Source organism: Apaloderma vittatum, unplaced genomic scaffold (assembly GCF_000703405.1).
Source record: "Apaloderma vittatum isolate BGI_N311 unplaced genomic scaffold, ASM70340v1 scaffold31453, whole genome shotgun sequence".
NCBI lineage: Eukaryota > Metazoa > Chordata > Aves > Trogoniformes > Trogonidae > Apaloderma > Apaloderma vittatum.
This window is the reverse complement of record NW_009706970.1, coordinates 35248-62511: the sequence shown is the minus strand read 5'-3', so window position 1 is coordinate 62511 and position 27264 is coordinate 35248. Positions and strand designations below refer to the sequence as shown.

The following is a 27264-nucleotide window of genomic DNA, read 5'->3' as shown; positions in this document are numbered from 1 at the left end:
GCTTTAAGCATCGAGAGTCTTTCCAGAAAAGGCTTCATGTCACCAACCTGCTTGACAAGAGGCGGGAAGGTACGCGAGGGGTCATCACCGCCAGCACGTGCAAGCTGAAACTGGGTCAGTCATTACCGAAACATCCTTAACATCTCATAAAACCACCATCTTCTTCTATTTATGAATCGTGAAATGTAGGGAAGCACCCTCAGCTTTGCCTTGGCTGTAGCTCCCGCAGAGCCACCACGCCAGCGCGCTTCCTCACCTGCCGGGTTCAGCATCGGCACCGCACGTTACTCACGGCAGCGACAGGTTCCCTGAATGGATTTGGAAAGTCATTCAAGTTGCAATGGTTAATTCAGAAGGTATGGTTTTATTGGAGGCATTGGGCAAGAACTTGTGATGATCATCTATGTACATCCCCCCTTCACTCTTTCGCTACAAACTAGATTTCAGTTGGAAGGTTTCCTTGACATTTTTATTGCCTACGTTTCATTTTCCTAAGTCCTGATAATTTTAAAGTTGAAGGAAGTAACAGCAACTACTCCATGTTGCGCTCAGACACAATATCGTACTTTTTGTTCAGATTGAGAACCGCCTTTTTTACTATTATAAAGTTTTATGGAAATAAAACAATACCGTGTGGGAGCACTCTAAATCCTACCACCCAGCATATTGATTTAGGACAACAAAATAATATTTCCGAGAAGCCACCTGCACAGACTCTGACACACACTAGCAGCTGCGCAGAGCAGGTGACAAACTACCTGCAATGGATCAACTGATGCCAAAATCTTCATTCTCATTTTAAGATGAATTAACTGATGCCTATCTGCTTTTAAAATCTGGGTTACTCATCTTTGGAGCACAGTGTACTTGGAGTTTAACTCCCTGGCCCATTTCGCCTTTATTTTTTTGGATACAACTGTGTTTACATCAGAGCTGTCATTTGCTCTTCAGTTCTCAACCCGTGCAGCTCAACAACGGAATGAGCTCCAAAAAGGAGACGGACACAAGAATGTGCAGCCATTGGGTCACCAGCCTTGGATGGAGCCGCACAGTTGTGTTAACTGTCTTCAAAAGAGAGACGTTAGAAAACCAGAACCCTCACACTGATCTTACTGTGACTCACACGGAGGAGTATTTGAAACCTGCGACGGGACAAGAAGTTCCAAGCGGGAGAGCTCACCCCAGCTAGACAGCAAAATTTCCTGTAAGGAATGTGCTGGTGACAAGGGCATCCTCCTGAGGAAGCAGTCCTTGATCCTAAGGATGGACTGAGATCCCAGGACCAGAGGAGGTAGGTTTCCTGTCTGAATAGCAGACATTATTGCACTTTTTTTTCCCCTCTCAGGAGTTTAGGACACAGCTATAAACTAGGCTATACAAAAAGCTATGCATTCAATTACAGCTTTTAATTATTTTCTTCTTGCCCAGTGATTTTTCTTCCAACCTACAACTTCTACTCTGCTGAGAGGTGGGAGTCAGTAAACGCTGCTCCAGCCTGGCTCATCACACCGAGCAGCAGCCCGAAGCACTGAAGGCTGGGAACTGTATTTCATGCACGAACATGGACTCTTCCATCCTACGTTTTACACTCTGGGGCTGTGGTCCAAAGAAATCCAAAGGCCTCTGACACTTTGAGCCATAGAAAATACCAAGAGTCCAGGCAGTTTTGCCATCTTGGTCACTTCACAGAGTCTGGCACATCCAGAGGTTGTTAATGAACACATTTGTGAAATGCTGTCATTTTACATAACACTTGGATTTGACCTATGTCAAAATAATCTTGTATGTGACCCTATGCCCGTGTAACGGAGACAACTGGCCAATTGTCTTGACCAGGATTTTCTTTTTAGCCTTTAAAGGCTGATGAAACGCAAAGCAAAAGCTTAATTTAAGCTTGAACCCCAGGTTCTTTCCATTTTGTTTGTGTAGCTCCAGAGTGCTACCAAACTCAGCACTCCCCACTCCTCACCTGCTAGAACAAGAAGTTGTGCGAATCAAGTTCATCACAGCTTACGGAAACACACTTAAAGCAAGCACAAAGACAAACTGAAGTCTTATCAGAATAAGAAACTTTACCTTGAAGTAGAGTGGGATGTGTGTGTGTATAAACCCCCTGAAGTGTACTGTTCCAATTTCAGGTTTTTGGTATGTATTAATATATACATAATATATACACAAAGCAGTTTTCCATTTAAAATTGCATTTCCCAAAGTAACAGAGGATAAAAAAAGTCATGTACTAAATATTAAACCAATATATCTTCAGACTGGATAACGTCCTGCCGCGCAGTCTCGATTTGCCTTGTGCGTACCCACAGCAGCAGGTAACGTTTGCCAAGTGAGAAGGTACCGAATCCACTGCAAGAATCAGTAATCGCAGCCAATTATTAACTATTTTGTAAAGACCATCAGTGCATACCTGGGTTTTGTACTTCCAAAATTACCCTAGAACACCTGTGTTAAGTGATCGACAGGTGATTTCCTTAACCATAACTCAGTTACAAATGTGCAAGAGACTCTGTTTATTCAAACCAGGTAACAAAAACTCCCGTGAGATGCCATGTTTATGCATTCTACTCAGCTGGATGCCTTAACCTCAAGAAAAAACACAGCTACGCAGAAGTCTAAGAGGACTGAATTCAGATCATCAGAAATCCTCCAGCATTGGTGTTTTAGTAGTGTCATACAATCACTAAAAAATGAAATATAGTTCTTAAAACAAGCAGGAACTCTACTTCGTTCACAAATGCAACTCATGCCTGGCGGCAGCGAGCAGCTCACGTTTTGTTTTCATAAACTGTAATGACACCAATCAGTCAGCAACATTATAACTTTGTTAATCAGTCCCTCAAACTTCTCTTTCGATGTGTATGCATATATGACTATGTAACAATGTGAAATTAAAGTTAATACACATTTCTGAAGCCTACACAAAATGAGAAAGAGCTCCGGCTGCCATCACCCAGAACGTACAACCAGTTGTGCCGCTCTTCGGTCAGGGTGCTCCCTCAGGCTGGCATTTCACATGGAACTTTTTTTAAAGAAAGACGAAAATAAAAATGTCTCTGAAGGTGCTGCTGCAAATGTATTTCAGAAAGATGTAAGCCCCTGAAACCTACGCAACAATTTGCTGGTATCTGTAAACAGGTAAAGGATGTGTTCTTGTAGGCCTCCCTTTTGTAAGCACTTGAAGATTCAATTCTGCAAACGCCGTATTTCAGGAGAGAAATTTGCTTACAAATATTTAGATAGTTAAAACCAGTCTTGACTGTAACCTTACAAATGAGAAATTAATACTTTTCATGCTCCTGTGGTGTTTTAGCTCCTCTGTACGCTTGGAAGTTCCTTGACAATGCAAACACACAAAACATCTACATCTTACCGCCCACTAGCAAACGACACCGCTAAGGCCCAGCCAAAACCCTTTCAGTCAAACAATCTTAGATGAGACGCTTGATATCTAGCGCCAAGAAAACGAAAGGCAACAGATCACGACATGCAGCAAAGGAGCAGAGAAAGCATCGAGTGGAACTTGACTCCGCACATACCTCGTGGGAAGGGTCCAAAGTTCCGCACGCTTCCACTTCTCATGAGGGAAATCCAAGTGCAAGCAGGTTTTAATCATACACTGTGACTGGTAAATGGTTAGCTTGTTGCCGTGACCACTCGTCACCACACCACGAGGGAACAAGGATTGATGTTACAGGCAGAGCTGAAGAAGTGCACGTGCGGGGCTGCGCAAGGAGGCATGCAATAAAGTCTGCGTGAACCCTGCCTAGACACTGCCGGCTGCATCAGCAGCCTCCTTTTCTTTTCAGAAGTTATTTAAATGCAGTTTAGCTTTTAAAGAAAAAAAAAACAAAACAAAACCAAAACCCCAGAGAACTTGATGCTGGCAAGCCCGGCACCAGCTCCTGCTCTCAGCAGCCGGCTCAGCGCAAGACGGCGGCGACGCTGATCACCCTGCGCGAGCGACAGCAGGGGCTGCGGGAAGCTATGGAGAGCACCAGAGAACATACCTTCTTCTGAACCACGGAGGAAGTGGAATTAATTGTGCTCTCGTCACTATGCATCATGACCAGTTCAGGGCTGCTCTCATCCAGGACCTCCTGCATGCTGCTCACACTGCTGCTCTGACTGCCTGTGCTCACCGACATACTCGGGATGGAATGGTTGCTGCCCAGACTGTCCATCTTCCTACTCAGGTTTGATCCATGCTCACTGTCCTATAAAACAAGGGGCATCAGTTACAAAACCTGCAGGAGATCACCTGCCCAGCGTTTGCCTGCAGCGCCCAAAGAGGGTTTTATCGGCGACTGCACGGAGTTAAAAGGCTCTTTGCTCATTATTTTGGCAACTACGTCACTCAAGGCTGCTTGGCTTGTGAAGTGCTCCATAAGGGGCAGCTAGTTTTTGTTTTTTCCCCTGCAGTCTTACTACATCAGGCTTCAAGCCATTTGTTTTTTCCACACATAGCAGGAAGTCTGGGCACAGCTCTTGGCTTGAACAGGAGGCACCCAGGAGTACTGGATGGCTGGTGGAAGGAGTCTCATAATTAAAAGGAGCAATCTGAGTGTGCACTAAAACAATGATCCAAGGCAGGATAAGCTACGACACATGTTGTGAATCAGAAAAGATGGAAGACAACGAATCCATTTGTTTATTACTTGATAAATATCTCTTGGTGCTTAACAGGTGTGGGGGTTCTAATTTCCATGACCCAAGCAGTGGCCAATTACATTTTGTCAAGCTAAAAACCCCGTTAACCTTGTGTTTTCAGCCAAGATAAATTCTTCATTTACCTTTAAGCAGCCGACTCAAAAGAGCCTGCATTGTTACAGGGAATAAAACTGCTGTAATCTACTTAGACATAGTTAAATAAACATTCCTTTAGAGGACATATTTTTGATTTTACAGACAAATATCTGAAGTTAGCAGCCTTTTTTTCCCCTGTTGCATATGAGCACAGTCACCGCAGAGTATGAGCTTAATCCGGGCTGATTTAGAGAATTTCTAGAGTCCTTGGTAATTTAACTTGGGGCACTGAAGAGGCTTGCAAGGAGTTCAGTGAGGACCCAGAACTCCGAACATCTTTCAGCTCCTGGTCTGAAAGTAGCCTTGACTCACCAAAACGAACAGCTTGCTACTGCACCCAGTCTGTCCTGGCTTCCAGAGTGAGCTTGGGGAGAATTACATTACGAATCAATTAACAGGGTAGTAATTTGGTTGGAAACTGACAGTAAGGTAAAACAGACAGACTTGCCAGATTCGTATGTGATCGTGGGATTATTTTTTAAGCAATCGGCAGAATGTTCAGAGCCTGCGTGAGAGCGCTTAAAATCCAAACTAACCGTCTTTTTACAGTGAGCATATGCACGTGAGAATGAAAGTATTTCCAGGATGCTTATATTTCATTAACAGAAGAAATAACATAATGAAGCATCTGAGGTGAGGACATGGCTGTGTAATTAATGAGTGTACATACAGGCAGGACAAGAGATGAGATGGCATACGCAACCTTAACGCTGACTTCCTGACTTGAATCCTTTCCAAACGACCTTAACTCTCTTAGCAAGGAAAGCATTAGCAATACTTTGAGCATTAGAGATCTATTATGCTCCTTTTCCACCTTAGAAAGTCTACAGCAGGAAAAGAACTGTCTCATGGCAGCTTCTGTTAACCAGTTAAGTAGTAACTGCAGCACATGCTGTGTTCTCCTTTCACTGCCAGGTTAGTGACAGGCACGAGCATCACATCCTGCTCCCGTGGTGCACGAGCTCAGTGGTCAAACGCAGTGCGGAGCATGCTGTGCACATGCAGAACGTGAGCTTCAGTAGAGAGTTAGTCCCTGGAGATACAAGATCTTTTTTTCCTGCCCCCTCTTTTGAGGAGTAGGGACAGGAGGAACAGAGTAAGACCCCTCTTGGAGTCGACTACTGCCACATGGATCCCACTCAGCTCTTGAGCTCAGATCTGCTCAACCGTCAAGCAGGACAACCCTTCCCTTGCGCTGTCCTACCCTATCGCTGTCCTACCCAACAGCTTTTCATACATGGGTAGAGAAAACTTGAAGGTTTCAGTGCACAAGGCTGACAACCCCCTCGCCCTCCCAGCTAAGCTCGAGGTTTGGAAGCTGGCCAGCTGGAGAGGTAGAACCGAGGCACCTTCACCACCGTGGGTGTTGTTCTTGCTCCTGTTGTGCATCTCCTTCAAGGTGAAGGCCAGTGCTCAGGAGCAGTCCCCTCCTCCTGTCTGCTCTCCTACCTGACACCCAGGATTGCCCACTTCTTAAACCAGAGCTCTAGTTTATCTTTCAGGGAATATTGGACACACTCAAACCTCAAAGCCAGGTCCCTGAATGCTGAGCTTGGGCATCTCACTGCACGTTATGGGGCTCTACTGCAGCGAAAAAGAACACAAACATTGCTTTGCCTTGTCAACGTATTTTGTTGAGAACCAGTCATAGATTTACTTTTTTTTTTAATCCAGTGTGCCTGCACCAAATGACAATTTCCATCTAAGCTCAGCAATTGAAAAATGACTGGTTTCATTGTCTAAGACACAGTGTCAATTATCACACACTGATTAAGTGGGCTTTTGATTACAAGATTTAAACTCAAGCTGAATTTTACGTCTTTAACCTTTTCCTTATTTAATGTTAAAGAATTTTTAAAAAAATAACTCTTACTAATTTGGCAATTTTCTTTTTGGCTCATGATAAGCCAATTACTTTACAGTAAACTTATGGTAATTGAAAAATATTAGCATTACTCAAGTGGTCTTGATTGTGTTTATGAACACAAAAGCTTTACAGTCAACAGACCCTCCTTCACACAGGCTGTGAGCCACTGTCTTCTCACAGACAATCTCCCTCCAGATGAGTTTCTTCCCTCAACCTTTCAGGCAAAAGGTCAACATTTGAGAAAAAAAAATCCATTAAAGCTGCCAACAAAGGCACATCTAACACTAAGAGCCACTGTCACTCATTACCCTGTCCTGCCTCTGCTGGTCCAGACAATATTCCAACACCATGGATTGGCATCCCCACCCAGGCTGTGCTTGTTCTGCCCTCTTAAAGGCAGGAATACCTCACTCATCCTAAAACCATTTAGAACAGTGCAAAGAGGGTAACAAAATGAAAGTACCTCCTCCTCTTCTTGAGACTCGGTCAGCGGGCCATTCCGTGTCTCCTGGAAAAGGATTTTCTTCATTTTCCGGTACTGAAGGTTGTCCAATTCACGTACTGCATCTTTTGTCCTTTGTATGAGGTCTATGAGTACTCTCGGTGGTCGGTCTCGGCGAACAAAATCATGCTAATTTAAAGGAAATAAACCACAGGCTTTCAGACATGACACTAGTATGTTAGATGTAAAAAACCCCAGGGACACAGTGATTTTGAGACAGCTGAAATGACAGTTCATATTCAATAATTGGTATGTTCATATTCCTTAATTAGTAACACCCATTAAGAAAACTCCAAACCTGGTGAGCACAAAATACACCGACCGCGCTCAGCGCTACCCCAGGCAGCCAAACTGACCACGACACGCACTCCGAGTTTTGAAGTGCGAGCTGCAAAACGTTTTGTTCAGAAGTCAGAAGACGGGCTCAAGCACAGAACTCAGTCAAGAGCAGAGCACCGACGGAAAATCAGCTTCACTTCTGGAAACTGGTGCCCGTGTGCTCACAGGGGCACAAGGGGCAGGACAGGCAGGCAGGGCTGGAGGGCTGTGAGCCCTGCCTGACCCTTCACAAGCTCTCTTTAGCCCCGACTCCCTCATTCAGTTTTGGGTCTGAAGTGAAGCAGTTTGGACCAGGGTCAGGTTTTCGGAGCTCTCCAGGTAACGCAGCTGAATTGTCCCTTCCTGAGCTCACCTGCTCGAAGCACACAAGGCACGCGACGACGTCGCTTCAAGCCTTCCAAAGGCACGTGGCTTCAGAATGAACAAAATGCACGAAAACCAAAGAAGAGTCTATCCTGATTATTAAAGGTGACCTGCCTCAGCTACATGCAAAGATCTATCCTGCATCTATCTATTCCGATTCATACAGAAAGCCAGTAAGGTGTTTGTTATTCTTGTTCAGGTTTGGGTTTTTTTTTTTGGTTTTGTTTTGTTTTGTTTTTTTACACTCAAAACATTTGTAGCTAAAGTCAAGTCATGTTCTTACCAGCTAAGAAGGTACTAGAAGTGCAGGTTTTAAGTGCAGGCTTCACCATAAATTCTTCAATGGAATTTAAGTATGTGATTAAAAGCTCTTCTCTTGCTTGGCAGACACATTCCCCTGAACTGTACAACTGGCAGCAGAGTATGAAAGCCCTGCAGCCTTCCCGTTTAACCTTTCCCTAGAGATTCCAAGCATAAACTTGCCAACATTCTATACAGGGGATTGCTGCAGTTGGGCACGTTGCTTAGTACCACGGGAGATGGCCTGAAGGCACAAGTATCTTCTACGCATTTCTAGAAACGTTAGCAATGAAAGAGAGGAAGGGGATAAGAGTTGTTCTGTGCCCTGTATTGCAAATGCCACGATGGCCTTTTGTTAGAGAGCTGGACCCCACCTGCAAAGGAATTCCCAGGAGGGTCACGTCCACCCACCTGCCCTCACAGCTCTTTCTGCTCCTGGTGAGCTCAGGGCCCCATCGGACGGGGGGAAGCATCTCTACTCTAGATGTGTTGCCATCCCTCAAGCCCAAGAACTCACACATCCAACTGCAGTGACACATGAAACCCAGTCCTCCTTAAAACAGGAGTCTTGCTTACAAAGAGGCTGAAAGGATGAGCTGATCTTCTTCTAAGGATTTGTAAACAAACACGGACAGTATCACTCCACAGGCTGATTTCTGGTTTGGATTCAGTTTGGCTAATGGGGATGGTTAGTCATTTCACTCTCTATTTTTTGCTAGTAGTAACAGTGTTTATTTTCGAATTACAGCTAAAAGTTCTAAACATCATTTCACACAGAAGCAATATGAATCATTTCTGCTCCCCAACACAGACAACCATCATTGATTCCTCTGGAAGCAGCGACAACATGCAGTTTATTTAGGGTCAGAAAAGAAAGTATTCACTTCTATCTCATCGTAGATAATTTTTACAAAGCAGTAATGCATTTGGAACAACAATGCTGAACTTAAACCCATCCTCTGTGTCCGCTCTCTACTTGTTTATGCATATTTTTCAGCAGCGCCAAAGCTCACTTCACTGGAGAGACTTTTGCAGGGCAGATGCACAAAAGTGAAAACTAAAGAGCTTCTGCACAATGAGAATACAATTCTGACCGCTCACTCGCTTACATTATCCAGGCGTCTAAATCACACGTAAAAGATGTAGGCTCCTCTTGGCTAGGTAATGTGCAACTCCAAGAAACCGTGGCTGAAAGAACTTAATTTGTCTGCTTTCTCCAAAGCACGAGGGGAAAAATAAAAAAAGAGCCAAGGACACAAAACCAAAATGGACTCAAAGGGAGAGTCTAGAGGCATGTAACCAAATTGGCTGGAAGAACGACTAAGACAACTGAATAGCATGCAAGCTGAGAAAAGTAGGGAAAAAGCGTTCAAAAGAAAAGTTCTGCTTGCTTGTAATTTTAAAAGTGAAAAATATTAGCAAGATGGGGGGGTTATTTTTTTTATTATTTCAACTGCATTTTAATATCACTACAGTTATTTGACTCTTACAATTGGGAACAGTGAATGGAAACTGAATGAAGTTTTTAATATTTCATTTGAAGTTCAGTTCTTGAAGAAAAACATGGAAACAAAGAATTGCTCTCTCTGTTTACCACACAGAAGGGAAAACTTCCTGAGAGACAAAAAGATCTTCAACCTTATAATCTAACAAGCTCTAGAGGAAGCTACAGGAGGGAACATCGAGGGTACCGTTCTGAAAGTCTGAAACCAAATAAGATGACCCAACATACATGATTTAAGAACGAGCCCTCGGCTCCAATTGTTTGCCCAGACTCCAACCTAAGGTCCTCATGAAATCATATCCTTCCGTGAGCGTCCCCTGTTCCTAGAGAGCAGAAAGGCTGCCAATCCACATGAACGAATTATTCTGAAACTCACGACGTAAACCTATTAGCTGGTCAAGGGATTGTCAAGGTGCTGCAAAGCACAACCAGAGTTTTGTTCTCTGATTCTGCGCCACAGCACAAATGCCTCGCAGGAAAAAAAACAAATCCAGGCACGGAAAATGGAGTACAAACAAGCTCGTTCATCAGCCGTTACCTGGAGAGCGAAGGCATGGGAGTTAAACATTCTATATGGTCCAGGCTTAAAGCAAGGACAGAAGGGAGCGCAAAGCTAGCTGTGCGGGGTTTCCATTTCTCTCTTCGAGAACCAAGAGGCTCAGAAACATCCGTGAAAATGCATTCTACCGTGCTGGAAGAGCAACAAGAGAAGCCATTAAACAAAGGCTGAATGGTAGCCTTAGAACAGAAATCAGTGTGAAAAGGCTGTCAGGTAGACACAGAGCAGCACTCTAACCTACTGTGGAAATTAAGCAAAAATAAAACAAACATCAAAAAACCAAACCCCAAAAAACCCCACCCAATGGAGCTAGGAATTCCTCTGCTCAAATATTTAAGGAAAAAATGAGTCCCTGTTTAGGTGGTGTGGGACAGCAGCATGCCATGCAAAATCTCACCAGCAGCTATGTACAGCAACCAGAGGAAAAGCAGGGCCACTAATCAACTTTAAAGAAAGAAAACACTTAAAATAATAAATAAATAAACCCCCTCACTTGAGGGAAAAGGGGCTGGACAGGATTTCACGCATCCCTACCTTCTAACAGAAGGCTGCTCCTGAATTTCCCAACCATGAAGCCCTCAGAGGTACTAGCAGTTCCTATACCTCTCAGGTAAACTGAAACCCAAGGACTGAAACTGGAACCGATTTATGAGTCACAGACAAAACTTTGGCAAACTCTGGACACATCACCCCCAGCACAGGTCCCCCTCTTACACGCTCTGGGCAATTACAAACCTGTACAAGGCACTTTCCAAAATGAGTTCTATTTAATTGGGTTCAGTACAGAACCTATTAAGGGCATACAAACAGCTTTTGGGTTTGGAGGTTTGATTAAGGGAAGAAGTTAATCCAGGTCTATCTTGTTAGCGCTGCTTTTAACAGCTACGTAGGGTGTACTAACACAGAAAAGAAGCAAACGCATTTATAAGATGGCAATGAATCAAGGGGAAATGCTCAAAACCCATCTAGGATAACAAAAGCAGCACAGATAGAAACACAACACTGCACGACTAGTGAGAGAAGTTGGGGGAAAAAAAGCAATGTCTGGAAATAAAGACATCATGTACATATTGGTAAGTCCGAATATGAGGAGAGATCTATTAGCTGGCACTAATCAAGGAATTTGTCAGGACTCCTGCACTGACATCAGTCAAAAGAACACGATCTCCTGCTGTAGCACTGCAGAGCAGAGCCAGCCTCTCCCACCTCCCATGGAACCACACCTGGAGAGACACTTCCTGAGAAGTATATTAGTGCCAGAAATGCCTGTCCAACCAGAAGGACTGTAGACAAAAAAAAACCATCCCAAAAGGTAAAAAAATAAAGCCACAAAGCCAAACCAAAAAGTGGATCAGGAAGGTCCAAATGAATGATTTAGAAGAACTGAGCAAAAATAAGAGCTGAACTCAGGTCAGGGAGAAACACCATGGAAAGATACATATTCAAAAGGCATGAAGAAATAAAGAATTAATCATGCTCACGTTAGCATTACTAGAGCAAAAAGGTCAAGATAACCTTCCTGAACTTCATCTGCATCTGTCAAAAGAACAGACAAGAGAGGACAGTTCAGAGCATCCCACACAGAACAATCCTGCTCTGGCCAGAACCTAAACACAAGTCATCAAGTCTTTCATCTCCAACACCCATGTTCCTTTAAATCATCAGCCACTACCCGTAAACCAAGAGCTCAATCCTCTGATCATGTGGGGCATAATTCTCTAAGTACTACCAGCTTGGCAACAGATTTGCTATTACGTGCCCATCTTATGAAGACCGGTAAAGTCTAGATTTTGAGTAGCAATTAAAACAGCTTTTTAGCTTTTCTATCACTTCCACAGAGAAAGCCTGTGGCAAATCACAAGGCTTAAATCTCACCGAAATGTCACAGAAGCGTGGTAGCAAGTGTTGCCTGTTACACAGCGGGGCAAATAACATTTTTCCTTACTGGAGAAGGCAAGCAGAAAAAAAAGAAGGAGGGAGCACCAGCAAGTTAGCAGTTAAAGGACTGCACAGAAAACTGCTTTAATGGGGTCTTCACCTTGCTACAAGCTGCACCAAGCTCTAGCTTCCCCACTCCCTCCCTTTGGAGGGTGAAAGGGGTTGCCTCCAAGTTTCCTCCCTCCTTTCTGTCTGCTCTTTCAGAGACCATCCTAGTGCAGCATGGTCACAGCTCAGGGCATCCTGCCGACAGCACAGAGGCTGGTGAAAATTCCTTCTTCATCAAAGCACTAGGAAACACACTCCTGAGTCCTGTCTAGACAGAAAACGATTGATTTGAATTCATTTCTGCAGCACAAATTTCACTGGACCCGTTTGTCCTTCATAATACTTCCAGTTACAGTACGGACAGCGTTTTCTTGGGAAAAAAAATTAGAAAAATAAAAATCAAGATAAGCCTTTCTATCCCCCCTCCTGCTGACAGGTCCTTCCTTCAGCTAAAAAACCTGTTACCCTGTGCCATGCTTACTACACCATGAGGCTCTAACACAAACGTAGACTCTGCAGAGCTCCGGGGTGTAAGAGGAGCTGGGTGCTGGGCTGCTCCCCAAATCACTGCTCGCTCAACTATTTTACCACACAGCCTACCTCTGCGTGCCTCCAGTGGTTTGACTCTTGAGCATCATGTTCTAAAGAGAATTGTAACTGACAGGCAAAGTCAAGAAACAAAGTTAAACAGCCTAAAATACTCTTTAGAAGACCCTCAAACTCTTATCGATTCACATGTGTGCAAAAACAACATTTCTTTTTTTTTTTTTTCTGAAAGGGCAAATATTTGTCTACCAAAATGATTCTAAAGACAGTGAACAAATAGATTTTTCTCAAAGTTCTGCAAAAAGATTTGAAAAATTACCCGTAAGAGATCTGTTGATGATGGCCTTTCCTGAGGTATTTTCTGTAAGCAGTAATCAACAAATCCCCTAAAGGAGTCTGACCTGTAAACCAAAAAAAAGAAAAAAAAAAAAGGAAAACAAAAGAAATTCTAAGTGAAAAAGAAGCTTGAGATGTGGAATATACTCAAATTTATTAATGTAAAGCAAAAGAAAAAAAACTTGACTAATTTGTTCTTAAGTTCTAGGGTAGAGAAATTAACTGGACTTCTCCAAATTCTGGGTGAGCTGACCCCACCAGTTCTTTCAACAGTTAAAGACTGTTGGAGGCACAATTATGCCCAACCATGAAGTGAAAACCAAGCCAGAACTCCGCGTAACTGCACTACAGTGCCAACAATTCCTCTGTCAGGAATCCTCTGCAGCTGGGAACCTTGCTGATGCTGAGCTACAGCCAGCTTAACGCATCCAAGAATATTAATTTCTACAGCATCTACAGCCCCATAATTAACATCTCCACACATTTGGATTATAGTACAGCCAAAGTGACAGAAGGTCAAAAATGAGTCTGCCTACACAGGAGCATTATTTGAGAAGGCAGTCAAATCGCTACGCTCTAATAGACACTTTTCTTGTCAGACTTGAACCACGCAGAGAGTGTCACAGAGCATTTTTAGGGAAATAATAATAATAATAAAAAGTCTCTTACCATTCATTTGATTGTAACGTAGGGGAATCATTCTGGGCTATGTGATATAAGGCACTCATGGCATTCATGTTGAAAAGTGGAGGCTTCCTTTCAGCTAGAAAGAGAAGAGAAAGGTGTGATAAGACAGTCTGGAAACAAAAGGAGAAAGATATGAAAGTGTGAGCAGGGTATCACTGCTAAATCATAGCTTCCTACTGTTGTCACTGCTTTTAAGCTAATTATTGTAATATTCTAGGTTAGACCAGGACAACCACTGAAGAAAAGCTGCTTTTCATTTGAAAGGAGCACGAGGAAATCCAAAGGGAACAGGATGCAAATCAGAAAGGAAAAGTTTCCAGTAGGTATGACCTGAACTGCAACATTTCACACCTGATCTGCTCTAGTAAAATCAGCAGAAGCTTAGACTCCCAGCCTGTCGGCGCTGGGAAATTCATGTATCGATTCCTATAGATCCCTGATGCGCTGCTGTGCTAAGGGAAAAGAGCGGCCGCCCGTTCCGTTTGTCGCCGGCAGTCACCCGCAGCCGGGACGGTTTCTCCAACCCACCTCCCAGATACTTCATTAACTGCCCCCAAACAAAACTCTTCCTAGTCCTTGCACCTAGCAGCTCCCAACCTTTCAGAAGCACAGATTTCACATAGAAATGGAGCAAGGCTCGTTTTCACCACCACCGCCACCTCAGGTCAGTCATGCCCATCAGCCCACAATGCCAGGAGTTCTGAAGTTCGTGCCAGGTCAGAGCAATCACTTGCCCTTGACATGCAGCGTGCACGCAAACCACCGCATTTGCTCTGCTTGTCTTTCAGCACTACTTACTTTTGGCTACACAAGAAATTAAGGCATCAGCATTCAAAAAAAGCCAAGTGGTCCTCAGCAAGAGTCTTCCTCCCACTGCTACCTGACCTCGTGTTCGGATACGGAATCATGCAAAGTTCAAAGTTTTTAAAAAACTAAGTTTAATGCTTCTTGAAAGGGCAATATTAAAAAAGTAAACTCACTGACTATGTAAAATGGCTTTGAGGGCCTTGATTGAAGAGCTTTACAGAAATTCCAGTATCAAGACTCAGTGCCTACGTAGGGCAGCATTATAGCTATTGTACTACTGTGGTTTACTTCTGGAGAGGCTGTAACATGCCTCAGCTCCACACACACACACACATACAGACACACACAAATCAAAGTCAGTGGCCATGCAGAAGAACAGAAGTCTAATACTTCCTATTTTGGCATTCTTTCTGTCAAAATACAGACTGTGTCAGCAAGGCACTAGTGCTGGCACATGGAATAGAGCAGTGGGAGCTACGAGCCATCCACACCGTCACCATCTCCCTATGGCAGCCAACATTTCTTCCTATTCTGTATGTCCCGCTCGTTTTGTCATCTCATATATACTTCTGCTGATTAAATAGTTACAAATAACACTTTCTGTGAACTTGCCCTCACAGTAAGTTCTTGGTGTACTGCTGTTAAGGTAAGTACAATCCATATCACAAGTATCTTTGACAATAACCTACTCACAACATGCAATGTCAATATTCAAACTTAAAACTGCACACATGTGCTCTGTATACCTGCCATCACACCTACATCTGCTTCAGGTCGTGTGGATGCGTATCATTTGCCCTTTGCAGTGTAAACCCTTTTCTTCTCACGTAAAGAACCTGTCTGTGCTGATTCATGTCACAAACTTTCAGCTGAGATTGAAGATTTTTGTTTTGGAGACCGGGGAAGTAAGAAGAATTGAAAATTAAATGCAATTCTCTTCTGGCACACAACTCTTAGGACAGCAATTCACTACACATAATAGCTGGAAAAACTTTCTCAAATCCCAGCTTGAAAAATACAGACTACAAACCATAGTTTCCTCTCATACAAGACTAGAATCCTCTAGTTATTAAGGGAATAAATGGCCACACCAGATTAAGGCTAAAGCAGAGCAACAGTGGCCTGCTCTTAATTTGCCAGTGAGTAAAAGTTTTAACTCAACTGTCAGTGCTTTCCAAGTCAGGCTTTTTAAAGAAAGAAAAAAAAAAAAAAAGGCAAAAGGAATAAGAATCTTCCATTTTTTCAGGACTTTTTCTTGCAGACAGTTAATTATTCATCTCAGTTGCCAAGTATTTACTCACCTAACTCAATACATGTGATCCCAAGAGACCAGACATCCACCTTGCCATCATACTGTCCCTCGTCCATAGCAAGGATCACCTCTGGTGCCATCCTACCAAGCACAACACAAAAGGTGTTTTAGGACACAAACTGTGACTCCCAGCACTCAGCTTGAAAGGAGATGGCTTCATTCTCTCCAGCAGCGCAGCAAAACCAGAACTTAAAAGAGCCAGCATGGAGCAGAGTAAAGCCACACTGAAAAGAAACGACGCTTGCCTGCACTAGCAGCTCTTCCAAGAGGCAGCTGAAGAAAGGAAAATGAAGAAGAGGCCAACCTGATTGTCTTGGCACATGGGAGACCCTCTCCCATCTCAAAAGCATTGCACCTGCAGGCACACAGTCCCAAAGGCATCGTTTTGACTCTCACCAGAAATGGTGGGTTTTCCATGGGCACACACAGATAATTTTCTGGCAAATATATGCAGCGTGTGTACGAAGCTATGAAAGGAACAGGGGAATGGGGAACAGCAGGGAATACGGGGATAAAGGGATGAGGGGGCAGGGGGAAGAAGAAAGAGCAGGCCCGGCCTGCAAAAATTCAGCCTAACTTTTGTTTTTCAAAGATGAAGCAGGCTTCCTGCCAAATGGACTTGTTTGGAGGTTGGGCGACAGGTGACCTCCCATCAGTGCCTGGGGCATCTGCCACAGAGTAAGTGGAGCATAAAGCTATGCTGGTCCACTCTGTTTGCAATGCCAAGCGACTCAGGCGGCCCTTAAGCAAGTTTCTTTGAAGGAGAATTTCAGCCTGACTTGAAGGGTGACTTAGTGGCTGTGTGACTTCCAGTCTGCACAGCCAGATCCACAGGATTCCCTTTCTCCATGGGGTTGTCTTCATTCCGTTACCTATGGCAAGTGCTAATACTTTTTAAGCCAATGGCATTACAAACACTAACTGGTGCCAAATCCAAGTGCTGCACGGTGTTCCTCTACTCACGAGCATCGAGGAAGAACATATTTTCTGAAGAGCCGGACACAGGAGTTTTTAAGAAAACTGCTGGGTTAATAAAGCTTTTATGCCAAATATGATTTTCAGACTGTGAAATGCTGGAAATGGAGGTGAGCAGTCTTACGAAGGACTGAAGTATTGCAGGCTTCACTCACCAGTAAGGCGTCCCCACAAAAGAATTGGCAGGGGAGACTATAGATGCAGACCCAAAATCAGCTAGTTTCACTTGACCTGGTTCTGTTAGAAGAATGTTTCCAGCTTTAATATCCCTTTAAAAGAAAAAAGAAAAGTATACTTCTGATTACAGCAGTTTACCGACAGACAGAAGTCCACTAGCTTTTTCTCAATTAAACATTCTTAACAGAGACAGACTTGTCAGTTATATCCAAGATATTTTTCTTCCGTCAGCTGAAATTCACAATACAGTCAAAGTTCCTTAAAACCCTGACACAAAAACAGAGGGAAAATTGCATACTAGGTACACCGCAGATGCCTTTACAGAGACAAAGCCATATGCTTTTGCAAAAGCAGACCCTCGACGTAAATGGAACGTGTGTAAGAGATCCCTGTCAGCCAGGCTGTATATGCCATACGGTCTGGAATGTCTCTTTGCCATCTCTTTAGAAAATATCATGTAACTTTATTTAAAAAAAAATGCAGATAGAAAAATATCATTTTTTTTTTCCTATCTGGTGCTCGACTCTAAGTGCTTTGCTGCAGAGGAAGAGCATACACTGAATTATCATTCAACAGTTGAAGCATAATGGTTTGTGCACCAAACACCAATCCAGTATCACTGCAGACCCAGGGGACAGCTAAGCTGAAAGGCCCCTTAAATCTTGCGCGACACAAACACTGGCGAAGTGTCTCTGTCTCCAAAGGGCAGCACAGGGATAAAGAGAGTCACAGAGACTGGAATTTATTTACAGTTTTTCAGCAGCACAGCAGGAGTAAGAACCTCTATTCCCTCATTCCCAGGACAGTATCACTTCAAAACCAGTATTATGGAATATTTTTTGCACATATGTGCTACTCAGAAACATATCCTGATGTGTCTTCATGTTTTGGGTCTGTACATCTGTCAATTCTGCTGGAAGACAAGTACTAAAGACGTCTCGTATGTGCAAGAACGAACACCTCAAAAGCACAAGAGACAGCCCAGGCTGTCCCCTTTGCCACCCCCTCCACTGCCACCTCCACCGGACAACAATTATTGCCCATGTCAGGTATCAGCAAACAGCTTTGCTAACTTCTGTTTGCTTCATGCCTGCAATTAAGCAGAAAATCTCCTCCCCTGCCATCCCACAGGGTGACACTGGGACAAGGCAGCAGCAGAGTCGCTCGGGGAGCTCAGGAGGCGAGGCTGGAGCTTGCTGTCCTCGCACTTCTCCACAAGATGTCCCTCCATTCCAGGTCACCTCCCTTTGCCATCCTCGCTCAGGGCAGGGGCACCAAAGCTCTCCCACCCTCCTCGCTCAGCCTTTGCTTCGCTCCTCTGGGTGCTACCAGCACTTGCCACCGCAGAGGGGGTTCCTCCAGGTGTGCAGGAGCAAACAGGTTCTCTTCCGCCTCTCCTTTTTTCCGATCTAACATGTACCAGAAAACCAGAAACCTTTTGAGGGTCCTCTGTGCTAAGAGAAGACTCGCCTCCCCACCTCAGGGGTTGAGAGGCAGAAGAACAGGGGCTGGGTGGAAGCACCCCACGGTGCTTCCCCGATGACTCTCCTGGTGGCCGCTCTCCGCGCGCTTTTTCACTTAAATAACTTATTCCAGTTTGGAAGAGAAATAACCAGTGTTGTTCTCGACTGACGATAAGCACGATGATGGGAAGTTCACACGGAGCAGCCAGCGTTCAGCACACGAGACTGCTGGATTTACAACGGGCCAGTTGTGCCACGTTACAAAGTCCTAACAGAATGCTAGACTGGCCTAGGCTGGAAGGGACCTTAGAGATCATCTAGTCCAACCTCCCTGTCATGGGCAGGGACGCCACCTCTCGACTAGACCAGGCAACACATGGGGACCAAGCGGGAATCGAACCCGTGACCTTGGTTTTGCCATTGTTGTCAGCACCGCGCTCAAACCACTGCGCTACCCGGCCCCCTAAGAGTATCAGGAAAAACTAATTCTCAACAGTGTCCATACCAGGAGTCATTTACTATAATCAAGAAGTGAACGCACTCCGAAAGCAGGTAAAATATTTCAGAACAGGTATGTTTATGCTCAAGTGAGGGCATATATGCAGAGGGCTGATCAAAAGTTATCTCGTTTTGATTTCACAAATTGGCATTCATGGTTCAAGTAAAACTTCGCTTAAATATGATTTAATAATGACGTGCAGATATGCCCCAAACAGTTGTTCTAACAAGTGACAAATAACTCCTATCTCTGTGAAAATCCCTCACTGCCTAAAATACACCAATTTGGTGTCTCAGGCTTGCCTGTAGCCTACAGAAAGGCTTTTAGCTTCATAAACTAGTCTCAAGGTGCCTCATTCGGATGATGAGTTCCTACTCATCACACTAACATAGTTCTTATCTATTTCACAAGTTCCTGACCTACCAGTAGCACCCACAATTAGCCAAAAAAAAAAAAAAATCAAACAAAATCAAGCAGCATTGCTGACAATTGTGTCAAAAAAAAAAATTCAAACTCCTGAAAAGTACATTATGAAAGACAGATGCAGGAGCTGCATTCACGAGCACTCTGTTACAGAATCTTCCTCTGCCTGTGTGCTCTGGTTTCTCCTAAGCTAGTTGTAACCTTGACTTCAATTAAATTAAATTGATTTCTGAAAGCACAAAGTTTTACTTACTCATATGTAAAATAAAAATAAAAAAAATCTCAAAATGACTAGTCTCAAAAATAGTCTAGCTTTATCACACCACTTTGGCATGTTTAGGATGCTATTTTCCTGTCAGTGTTTACCGTCAACACTCAGGTGTATTCCCTGTTACCACAGTCTGCAGAGAAAAATTGCTAACACAGAAGAAAATTCCACACATGATATAGCCACAAGAATTTATGCTGACCCCAAAAAATGCACTCCTTAACAGCCAGCAGCTCTGATTTATACACCTACCCTGGCATCAGGAGTACTGATGTGCCCGGTAGGGAAAATTTTGGTAGAATAACCTTTACCGAAGTTACTTAAACAACGTTAAACTTTCAGACTCCAGAGAGTGAAACAGGAAGGACACCAGCACCCCAAGCTCGAGCCTTACCTATGAATCTTACAGTGAGAGTGCAGGTAGGCCAGTCCCTGCAAGGCACCGTGGGTGATGGCAGCGATCTCCACTTCCTGAAGTGGTTTCTTGTGAACTACGGAAAGGAAAATAAAGAAAGAAAAACCGAAAGAAGGTGAGCGTGATCCTTTCCTGAGAAAGCTTGCATTTCCTATTCCTCTGCAGGTGCTGCTCTTCGAGTTTTGAGGTCATATCGGCCTCTTGGTCTCCCAAACCATCTGTAATTATTCCTACAGACAACGGGGCAAGGACAAAGGTGATCTCCGCAGGTTTTTTGTTAAGGATATTCAGGAAACAGGCAGTCTGCTTCAGTCATCAGGGTGGCACAAATTCCAGGGACACAGCTATATTCATCTATACCTTCATTTTGCAACAGGTACGTGTGCGTGCCACCTGCATGTAGCACTGGCCTCCTGGGAAAGTCTCAGCTCACCCTTGGTATCACAAACACAGGCAGGGCGTAGCACAGCCAGCCAGCCTCTACCACCTGCGAGCAGACAGCCTCCCACCATATTCTGAAGGGGCACTAGCAAAAAAGAAAATCAAAGCCTACATAAAACTTACCCTCTAGCAAATCAGAAGCTGATCCTAAACAGTACTCCATAACCAGCTGCAAGAAAAAAGCACATTTTTAAATAATAGGGTAAAAAATTCACCACAGTTACTACTAGAATGGCTGTGAAACAGTCAAAGCAATTAAAACCTGAAGTTGCAAGAAATGCAATAAGTGATAAAATAAAATGCTCCAAACTTTCCAGCAATGTCAGCACACCTTGTGGTTTCAGAAAGAAGGTTTAGGCACTGGGAAGTTTGTGGGGAGTTACTGTAGAGGATGTTCCATAATAGCTGTTTGCTCTGCACGAACACAGAGGCCTGTGCCTCAGAGAAGCAGGGATTTGTTCCAATACCCGAAGTATCTCCCTTTAAATTAGCTGGAAGCTTCTGCAGATGGAAGGGACTACAGGCAGCACAGGATGAACACTGCTGCACGTAAAGACCCCACGTGTACTGAATATTTAATTGCTGCACTGTATGTTTTCTGCTCGTGAAGACCTCTGAACGCCGCATCATCCCCACTCACCCACGCCGTGTGTTCTTTCAGGTAACAGCCCTTATACTCTATGGTGTTGGGGTGTTTCAGCTGTTGCAGAAACTTGACTTCTTTGATGATATCCTGCCATTTCTAGCAAAATAAAAAGCAAAAAAGGTATAAATACATTTCTCTGCTTAACCCTTTATACACCACACACTGCAGTGCAGTCTGAAAAGCAACCAAAAATTATTTCAGGATGTGAAGATGGTAAGAGTCACGGCTGGAGAAGTGCAATGCACATCAGTTGTCTGGTTCCCTATTGCTCCGAGAGCCTCTGCCAAGACAACTTGAGGACCGCAAAAATACTTTTCTCATTTTAACTGCAACACACTTTACTTAAAGCATTGCTACTATTTTGCAAACTGAATTGCTCAGCGGCCTCAAACTTAATAATGAACCCACCCTGCACCGAGAGACAACAGCACCTACAACACGTGCTAGGGACGGGAGCAGTTCGCTCTTCTCCGTAACGCAGCACAGAGCCACTGACATTCAGAGGTTTGGAAGACCTCAGCATACGTGGGATGCCAACAGGCAAGCAAGGAAAAACGAGTTTTAAACATCCTTATTTGCTTTTAATTGATGAACACGTTCTTCACTGCATGTCAACAAACCAATCCAAATGAACGGGGTCACTCCCAGCTCAAAGCACCGCAACGCAGAAGTAAGAGCGGCGACTAACCGGTGACAGCTGCAGTGAGGCTGACAGTTTAAATACAAGGTCGATGCAATTTTAGATCCTGAAAAGTGTTTCAAGTGAGCCATGTGTTTCCATCAACACCTCAAAGGGCTGGCTTCAGTAGCCAGGGTGCTCTTAATGCACTGACTACTCAAATTATTACCAAAATAACCACCATGCAAGCATTCAGAATTCCTGTTCACTTCCTTAAACCCAACCATTTGTCAAAATTTGCATAACATCATTTTCCCTCCACAAACCTCCACAATTCTTACGGAAGTGAGCAACAGCTACGGCATTAACAAGCTGGTCCTCCAGGGTCAAAGGAAATAATTCCACTGCTCAGCTTTACGTTATGGTTGTGAAGCTTCTGTGTGCAGAATGGGCTGTGTTCCTCTTACCTCATTTGTTTGCTTTCCACTATAGGACATTTTCTTGACTGCAACCACCTCATTAGTGTGGGAATTTGTAGCCTGGAGTAGGGAGAAAGAAAGAGATTTTTAGAAGTTGGGTTTTTTCTTTTTTTCCACACTCCCCATGGAGTGAGCTGTGCCTTTGGCAAACGGAGTTTTTTTCCTCCTATATCGCATCCTTGCATGCTCCTGTACTTCAGAGACATTTTCCTTGTGGTAAGACTTACCAGACAGCTATAACGACACTTTTTTATGACTCTGTCTGTCCATATTCACCGTTCCTCCCTCAGCCCTTGCCACAGTTGCCCCCTCTCTACTGACACACTAACCAAGGCCTAATCTTGCACCTGCTGAGAACGTGCAAACTACAGTTTTATTGGAATCGCAGTAAAAATAATTTTAGATAAACCTTTGGAAAAAAGCCTTCCAAGCAAACAAAGAGAGGTGCACCAAAATCTCTTACCGCTTCCCCTGAAACCCCCATACAGCACTGACATTCTTGAAACAGGAAACTGAAATACCCGTTTAAGATGCTGCTTCAAATCTGGAATTTAATCACACTTAAAAAAAAAAGCAACTGGATTTCAGTTTTGGAATGAATATTACCCAGTCATCAAAATTCTACTTTCCTGCAGCCTGTATGGTACAGGAACGGTGACTGGAGGCTGAACACTCAGTTTTACAAAGAGCTCTACCTGTCTGGATTGGCATTGCCCTCATTTCTGCACGTTAAGGACAGAAAACGTGAAAGTTTTAGTCTTAAAAGAGTTGTTGAAATCCCTGTACCTCCAACCCATTTACCATCCTGGGACAAAAAAAATAATTAATGACAGTTAAAAGCTTAGAGTACAATAGAAGCTAAATGTGGTAAATCCTTCTTTCAACTGCCTGACAGGATGAGCGCTGTACTTTCAAGAAACGTATAATGAAAGAGATTTCATGATGCAGACAGTGACTTCAAAGTTAAAACGATGTTGGGTGAACCAACAGGGCACAGGAACTACTAAAGGGAGCTGACACACTCAGACTTGTCACAACACACACTCCTCCTCCTCAAACGAGTTGGGAAAAAGTTGAAAACAATTTTTGGACGTGGCAAAACCCTTCCTAACCACTCGCCATCCTGATGCAGCACATCAAAGATCAAAGGTATTTCACTCAAACAGAATTAATGCCGCTTCTCTACAGAAATTTCCAAGTATTTCTGTCTGTTACATTAATTCCAAGTATCTCCTGACGCACGTGGTATCTCTCGTTCCAGCCGCAGTTTTCTGCCGAATGGCATGCTGCCACGTTCTCACAGTTGTGGGTGAAGTTCTTGCTGTACCGAGCGCTTGGGATCCTCCCAGCTGAAATAATTTCCAAGGGCTGTACGAGCCCACTTGACAGAAATATCCACTTGCTGAAGTGGTTTTGGCCGTGCTTGCAGTGAAAAGCCTGGCAAAACCCAAGCACATTTTGTTTACAAACCTCCTTTACACTGCCCTCATTCTGCTTTATCACTTATATCCATGTTAGAAATAGGAAAAAGTAGGTTGTTTTTGATGAAAACTATTTTGCAGTGGATGGTAAAATCAACATAGTTGATTGTAAGTCAAGTTAGCACCAACTTTAAAACCTTTGTGAGAAGCGACGTATTTTTTTCTTGGTCTTCTGCTATAGGAAGTATCAGTACTTTCAAGAAAGGAGAGAAATTCCAACTTGTCTTGCCAAGCCTTGTCTTGCCAGCGTACTGGAAAACAAAACAGCTTGCAAAAATCAACCTTAAATTGAAGTTTATACTAGAATAATCATATTAATCCACAATAGCAATGGCTACAAGATCAATGTATTTGCTGTTTGTAGTAGTAGCGTCAGGAAAAATTTAAATAAAAAGGTCAAAGACATGCAGCAGCAGTGTAACGACCCAGGCCCTGCCCTCTCTTTACTGTCTGAAGTCTCTTTGCCACCTAACTACTATGTTACTACAGTGACATTACTACAGGCACGGCTTCAAGCACCACGAAGCTTGGAGGATGCAGCTGCTACTCGGATAAACTCTGGTGGTTTGGAAGCACGGACCAGATCAGTAAAGCATCCAGGGCAAGGAGGAGGAGAAGCATCAGGGAATCACAAGTCTTTTAGCAACCACAGCGCCTTCTCCTCTTACAGAGCGGACCAGCATATCTTGGGAGTTTTAGAGCCTCACCCTCTCACACCCGCAGTACATTTAACACTGGATTTTCACCGACTTGTCGCTCCGACAGCCAGAAGCACCCGTCTCGCTGCCGACAGTGCCCGTGGCAGAACTGTATCGCTACCACCAGATTATACGTTGAGGAATTATATCGTTATCCCTCAAAACACGCAGGCGCTGCTTATCTGACACAAAATATCAGGCTCCTCTCCTGCTCCAACAGCTGTCCCACCAACACCTCCACCTCTGCACACAACTCCAAGCAGTGAACTGGAGTGCTTGCAGACAACTCCTGCTAGCCACTGCCAGTTCCGGAGTTCCAGGTGTGAGGGTACTGATCTACAACATTTTAACGTCTGATATCCAGAAATCCCAATTTTAGTAAGCCCAGTCATCTGGAGCAGCAGGCCGTGCTACCAAGCACCTTTAAATTTGTCTTTGATTCTTTTTTGTAGTGAATTCTATTTTAGTTTCACCAATAGCAACTGGATTATAATTATTTCCAAACCCAGTATTTTGGCTTTCTTTGATACTAATAGTAAAAGTACTATTCTTCTCACTTTCCTGATTAAATTTTCTTGATGGTATCGATTAACACGATACATCCTTCCCGCTGGAACTCTCATTTCTCTTCAGACCTTCTCTGTGCTTTTGCCAGTTAAGCATTTTCTATTGAAAACAGTATGTTAGGAGATGAACACAGGGACAAGAAGGGTGACCAAAAAAAAGAATTTCAAAGATATCTTCAATTCCTAAGTTATCAGAGCAGCAGAGAAACCATTCAAAAGCCTGAATGCAATTTGATGGGACCTCCATGGCGTCTCTACCCAAGCAGCCACAACACCAATTCATTAACAAAAGTAGCTTTTAACTCCAAATGTGTTTTGAATCATTAATTCACTAGATCTATTAATTTGCAATGATTTACAAGCATATGAGCTCCAAGCAGAGTGTCCTGAAATTCCAGTTTGGCAAATTAATTTCCAGCGGCTTAAATTCAACTTTCAGCATCAGACGGCACAAGATACCACATCCTTAACCTGAATGGTTGGGTGCACTATTAAGAGTATAGTCAACTGCTACTATAAACACAGCTGTAATAGTAAGAAGCTCAGGAGTGCTCTGGAAACACATATTTTTTGAGATGTGTTACGAGAAACCTAATACCCACAAAGCACTTAAGAGCTCAGAAGACTCTCCCTTTTACAAACACTGAAAATCTCTCAGGTGTCAGTTAAAAGGGTTCTGTTTTCCAAGAAAGGAGGTAAAGAACTATACTTACAAAGTAGACCGCTCCAAAACTCCCATGTCCAATTTCATGTAAACCCACAAATATCTCTTCAGGATCATCTTTGTAGAACAGGTCAGCTATTTCTGGGTCCTTTGGCACCCCTTTGCGCATGTTGAACGCTATTACGAATCAGTTCGCGCTCCTGATTTCCAATCGATTTCTTCCTTCATCGACAAAGTAGTCCGCAGACCGTGTTCAGCACCTGGCAAAGAAAGTTCATCTTTTATCTGTTTCCTTTACGCACATTTCTGTTCTATGACAGCAAAATAAGAGGAAACGCTTTCAGGAGTAATAGACTTCATTATCGTTTCCTTCAGCTATTCTTTTTAATTATTAGTCCAATTTAGATAGAGAGATTAAAACGCATTCAGAGTACAAGAGCTCTTTATCTCGTACAGGAAGCAACTGCTGCAATTACACTAAAGTCCACTTGAAGACAAGAGTCCTGTTGCTACGTAAAACATCCTGCGTTATGGATTTGTTATTCTTCACGCCGGTCTCCCAATGTGTCACAGTTTTTAGACTATCACCATTGTTCCTCCTGCTTTGCTGTTTATTTGCTTTGTTTCTCTACTCCCACTCGCCAGCTGGTGCTAGCAGAAAAATTAGCTTGTACTCCACAGAAACACCTCAGAATCATATGATTTTTTTTTAAAATAAAAATAATTTATTTTCCAGAGCTATAAGACAGCTAGTTCTGTTGGATCGTGACGGCTCTCAGGCCACAAAATTGCTTTTGAATGATCCTAGACTTCATCATGGAAGGCAGATCTTCGCCTTCTTAACGTATGTCATAACATAAAGCATATAGTTAGACAGCACAGCACTGAGCTGCACTTAAATGAAGATTCTAAATATTTTATTTATGGAAAAAACCCCACAGAAACAGAAAAAAGTTTCACGTGTCCTGTCAAAACACCCTGAAAAAATACAACGTTTCATTAAACGCTAGTGAGGGGTGCCTCTACCCATCTGCTTTTGGCTTCAGAAACCCAGCAGATTATCTGCGGTGAGCGAACTGGCGCGGTTTCGAATCGTCTGAAGTAAGTCAAAACTACTTCCAGCTATGTAGTTCAGCACCTCATTTATTGAGGCCACATCTTCTCTGGGCCTAAAAAGACATCTGAAAACACACGTCCAAATGTTCAGCCTACCTCACGATATAAACCGATGTAAGAGAGACCAGCTGGAATTCTGCAACCGGATAAAATTAAACCTAAACCACACACAACTGGCTTTAGAAAAACACCTATCACCGTATCCATAAACATTCTTTGGACCCACTCTGACAGCAGAGGTAAGAACAGGACTCGGCACTTCTGTCTCCACCCCGTTGCGACCCGTACCTGGGGCAGTGTGGCACGAAGCATGCTCTGCGGCTCACAGTCCTTCCAGCAGCATCATCCCACGCTCTCGGCCCTCCCCACTCTACGTGCTCTCTTACTCTGCAAAGAAAAACAGGTATTGGTG

General features: G+C 43.6%; 1 protein-coding gene across 1 annotated transcript; it reads right to left on the bottom strand.

Annotated features, from left to right (window-relative positions):
• Positions 1 to 3931: 3931 nt before the first annotated feature.
• Positions 3932 to 25996, bottom strand: LOC104271360 (serine/threonine-protein kinase TAO3-like). Its single transcript, XM_009866000.1, has 11 exons — positions 25786 to 25996; positions 22316 to 22387; positions 21224 to 21325; positions 20707 to 20752; positions 20122 to 20218; positions 17053 to 17166; positions 15912 to 16003; positions 13786 to 13879; positions 13100 to 13181; positions 7145 to 7312; positions 3932 to 4225 (listed from the first exon to the last, which is right to left on the bottom strand). Exons 1-11 carry the CDS (start codon positions 25903 to 25905, stop codon positions 3932 to 3934), a joined length of 1281 nt encoding a protein of 426 aa, XP_009864302.1. The 5' UTR covers positions 25906 to 25996.
• Between the last annotated feature and the right edge of the window lie 1268 nt (positions 25997 to 27264).

Coding starts and splice junctions, on each gene's coding strand:
- LOC104271360 (XM_009866000.1), bottom strand. CDS start 25,905: ATGCGCAAAGGGGTGCCAAAGGACCCAGAAATAGCTGACCTGTTCTAC. Junction 22,388..25,785: donor GTTTTGGAGCGGTCTACTTT/GTAAGTATAGTT, acceptor TCCCTACTCCAG/GCTACAAATTCCCACACTAA. Junction 13,880..15,911: donor GATCACATGTATTGAGTTAG/GTGAGTAAATAC, acceptor TTCTCTTTCTAG/CTGAAAGGAAGCCTCCACTT.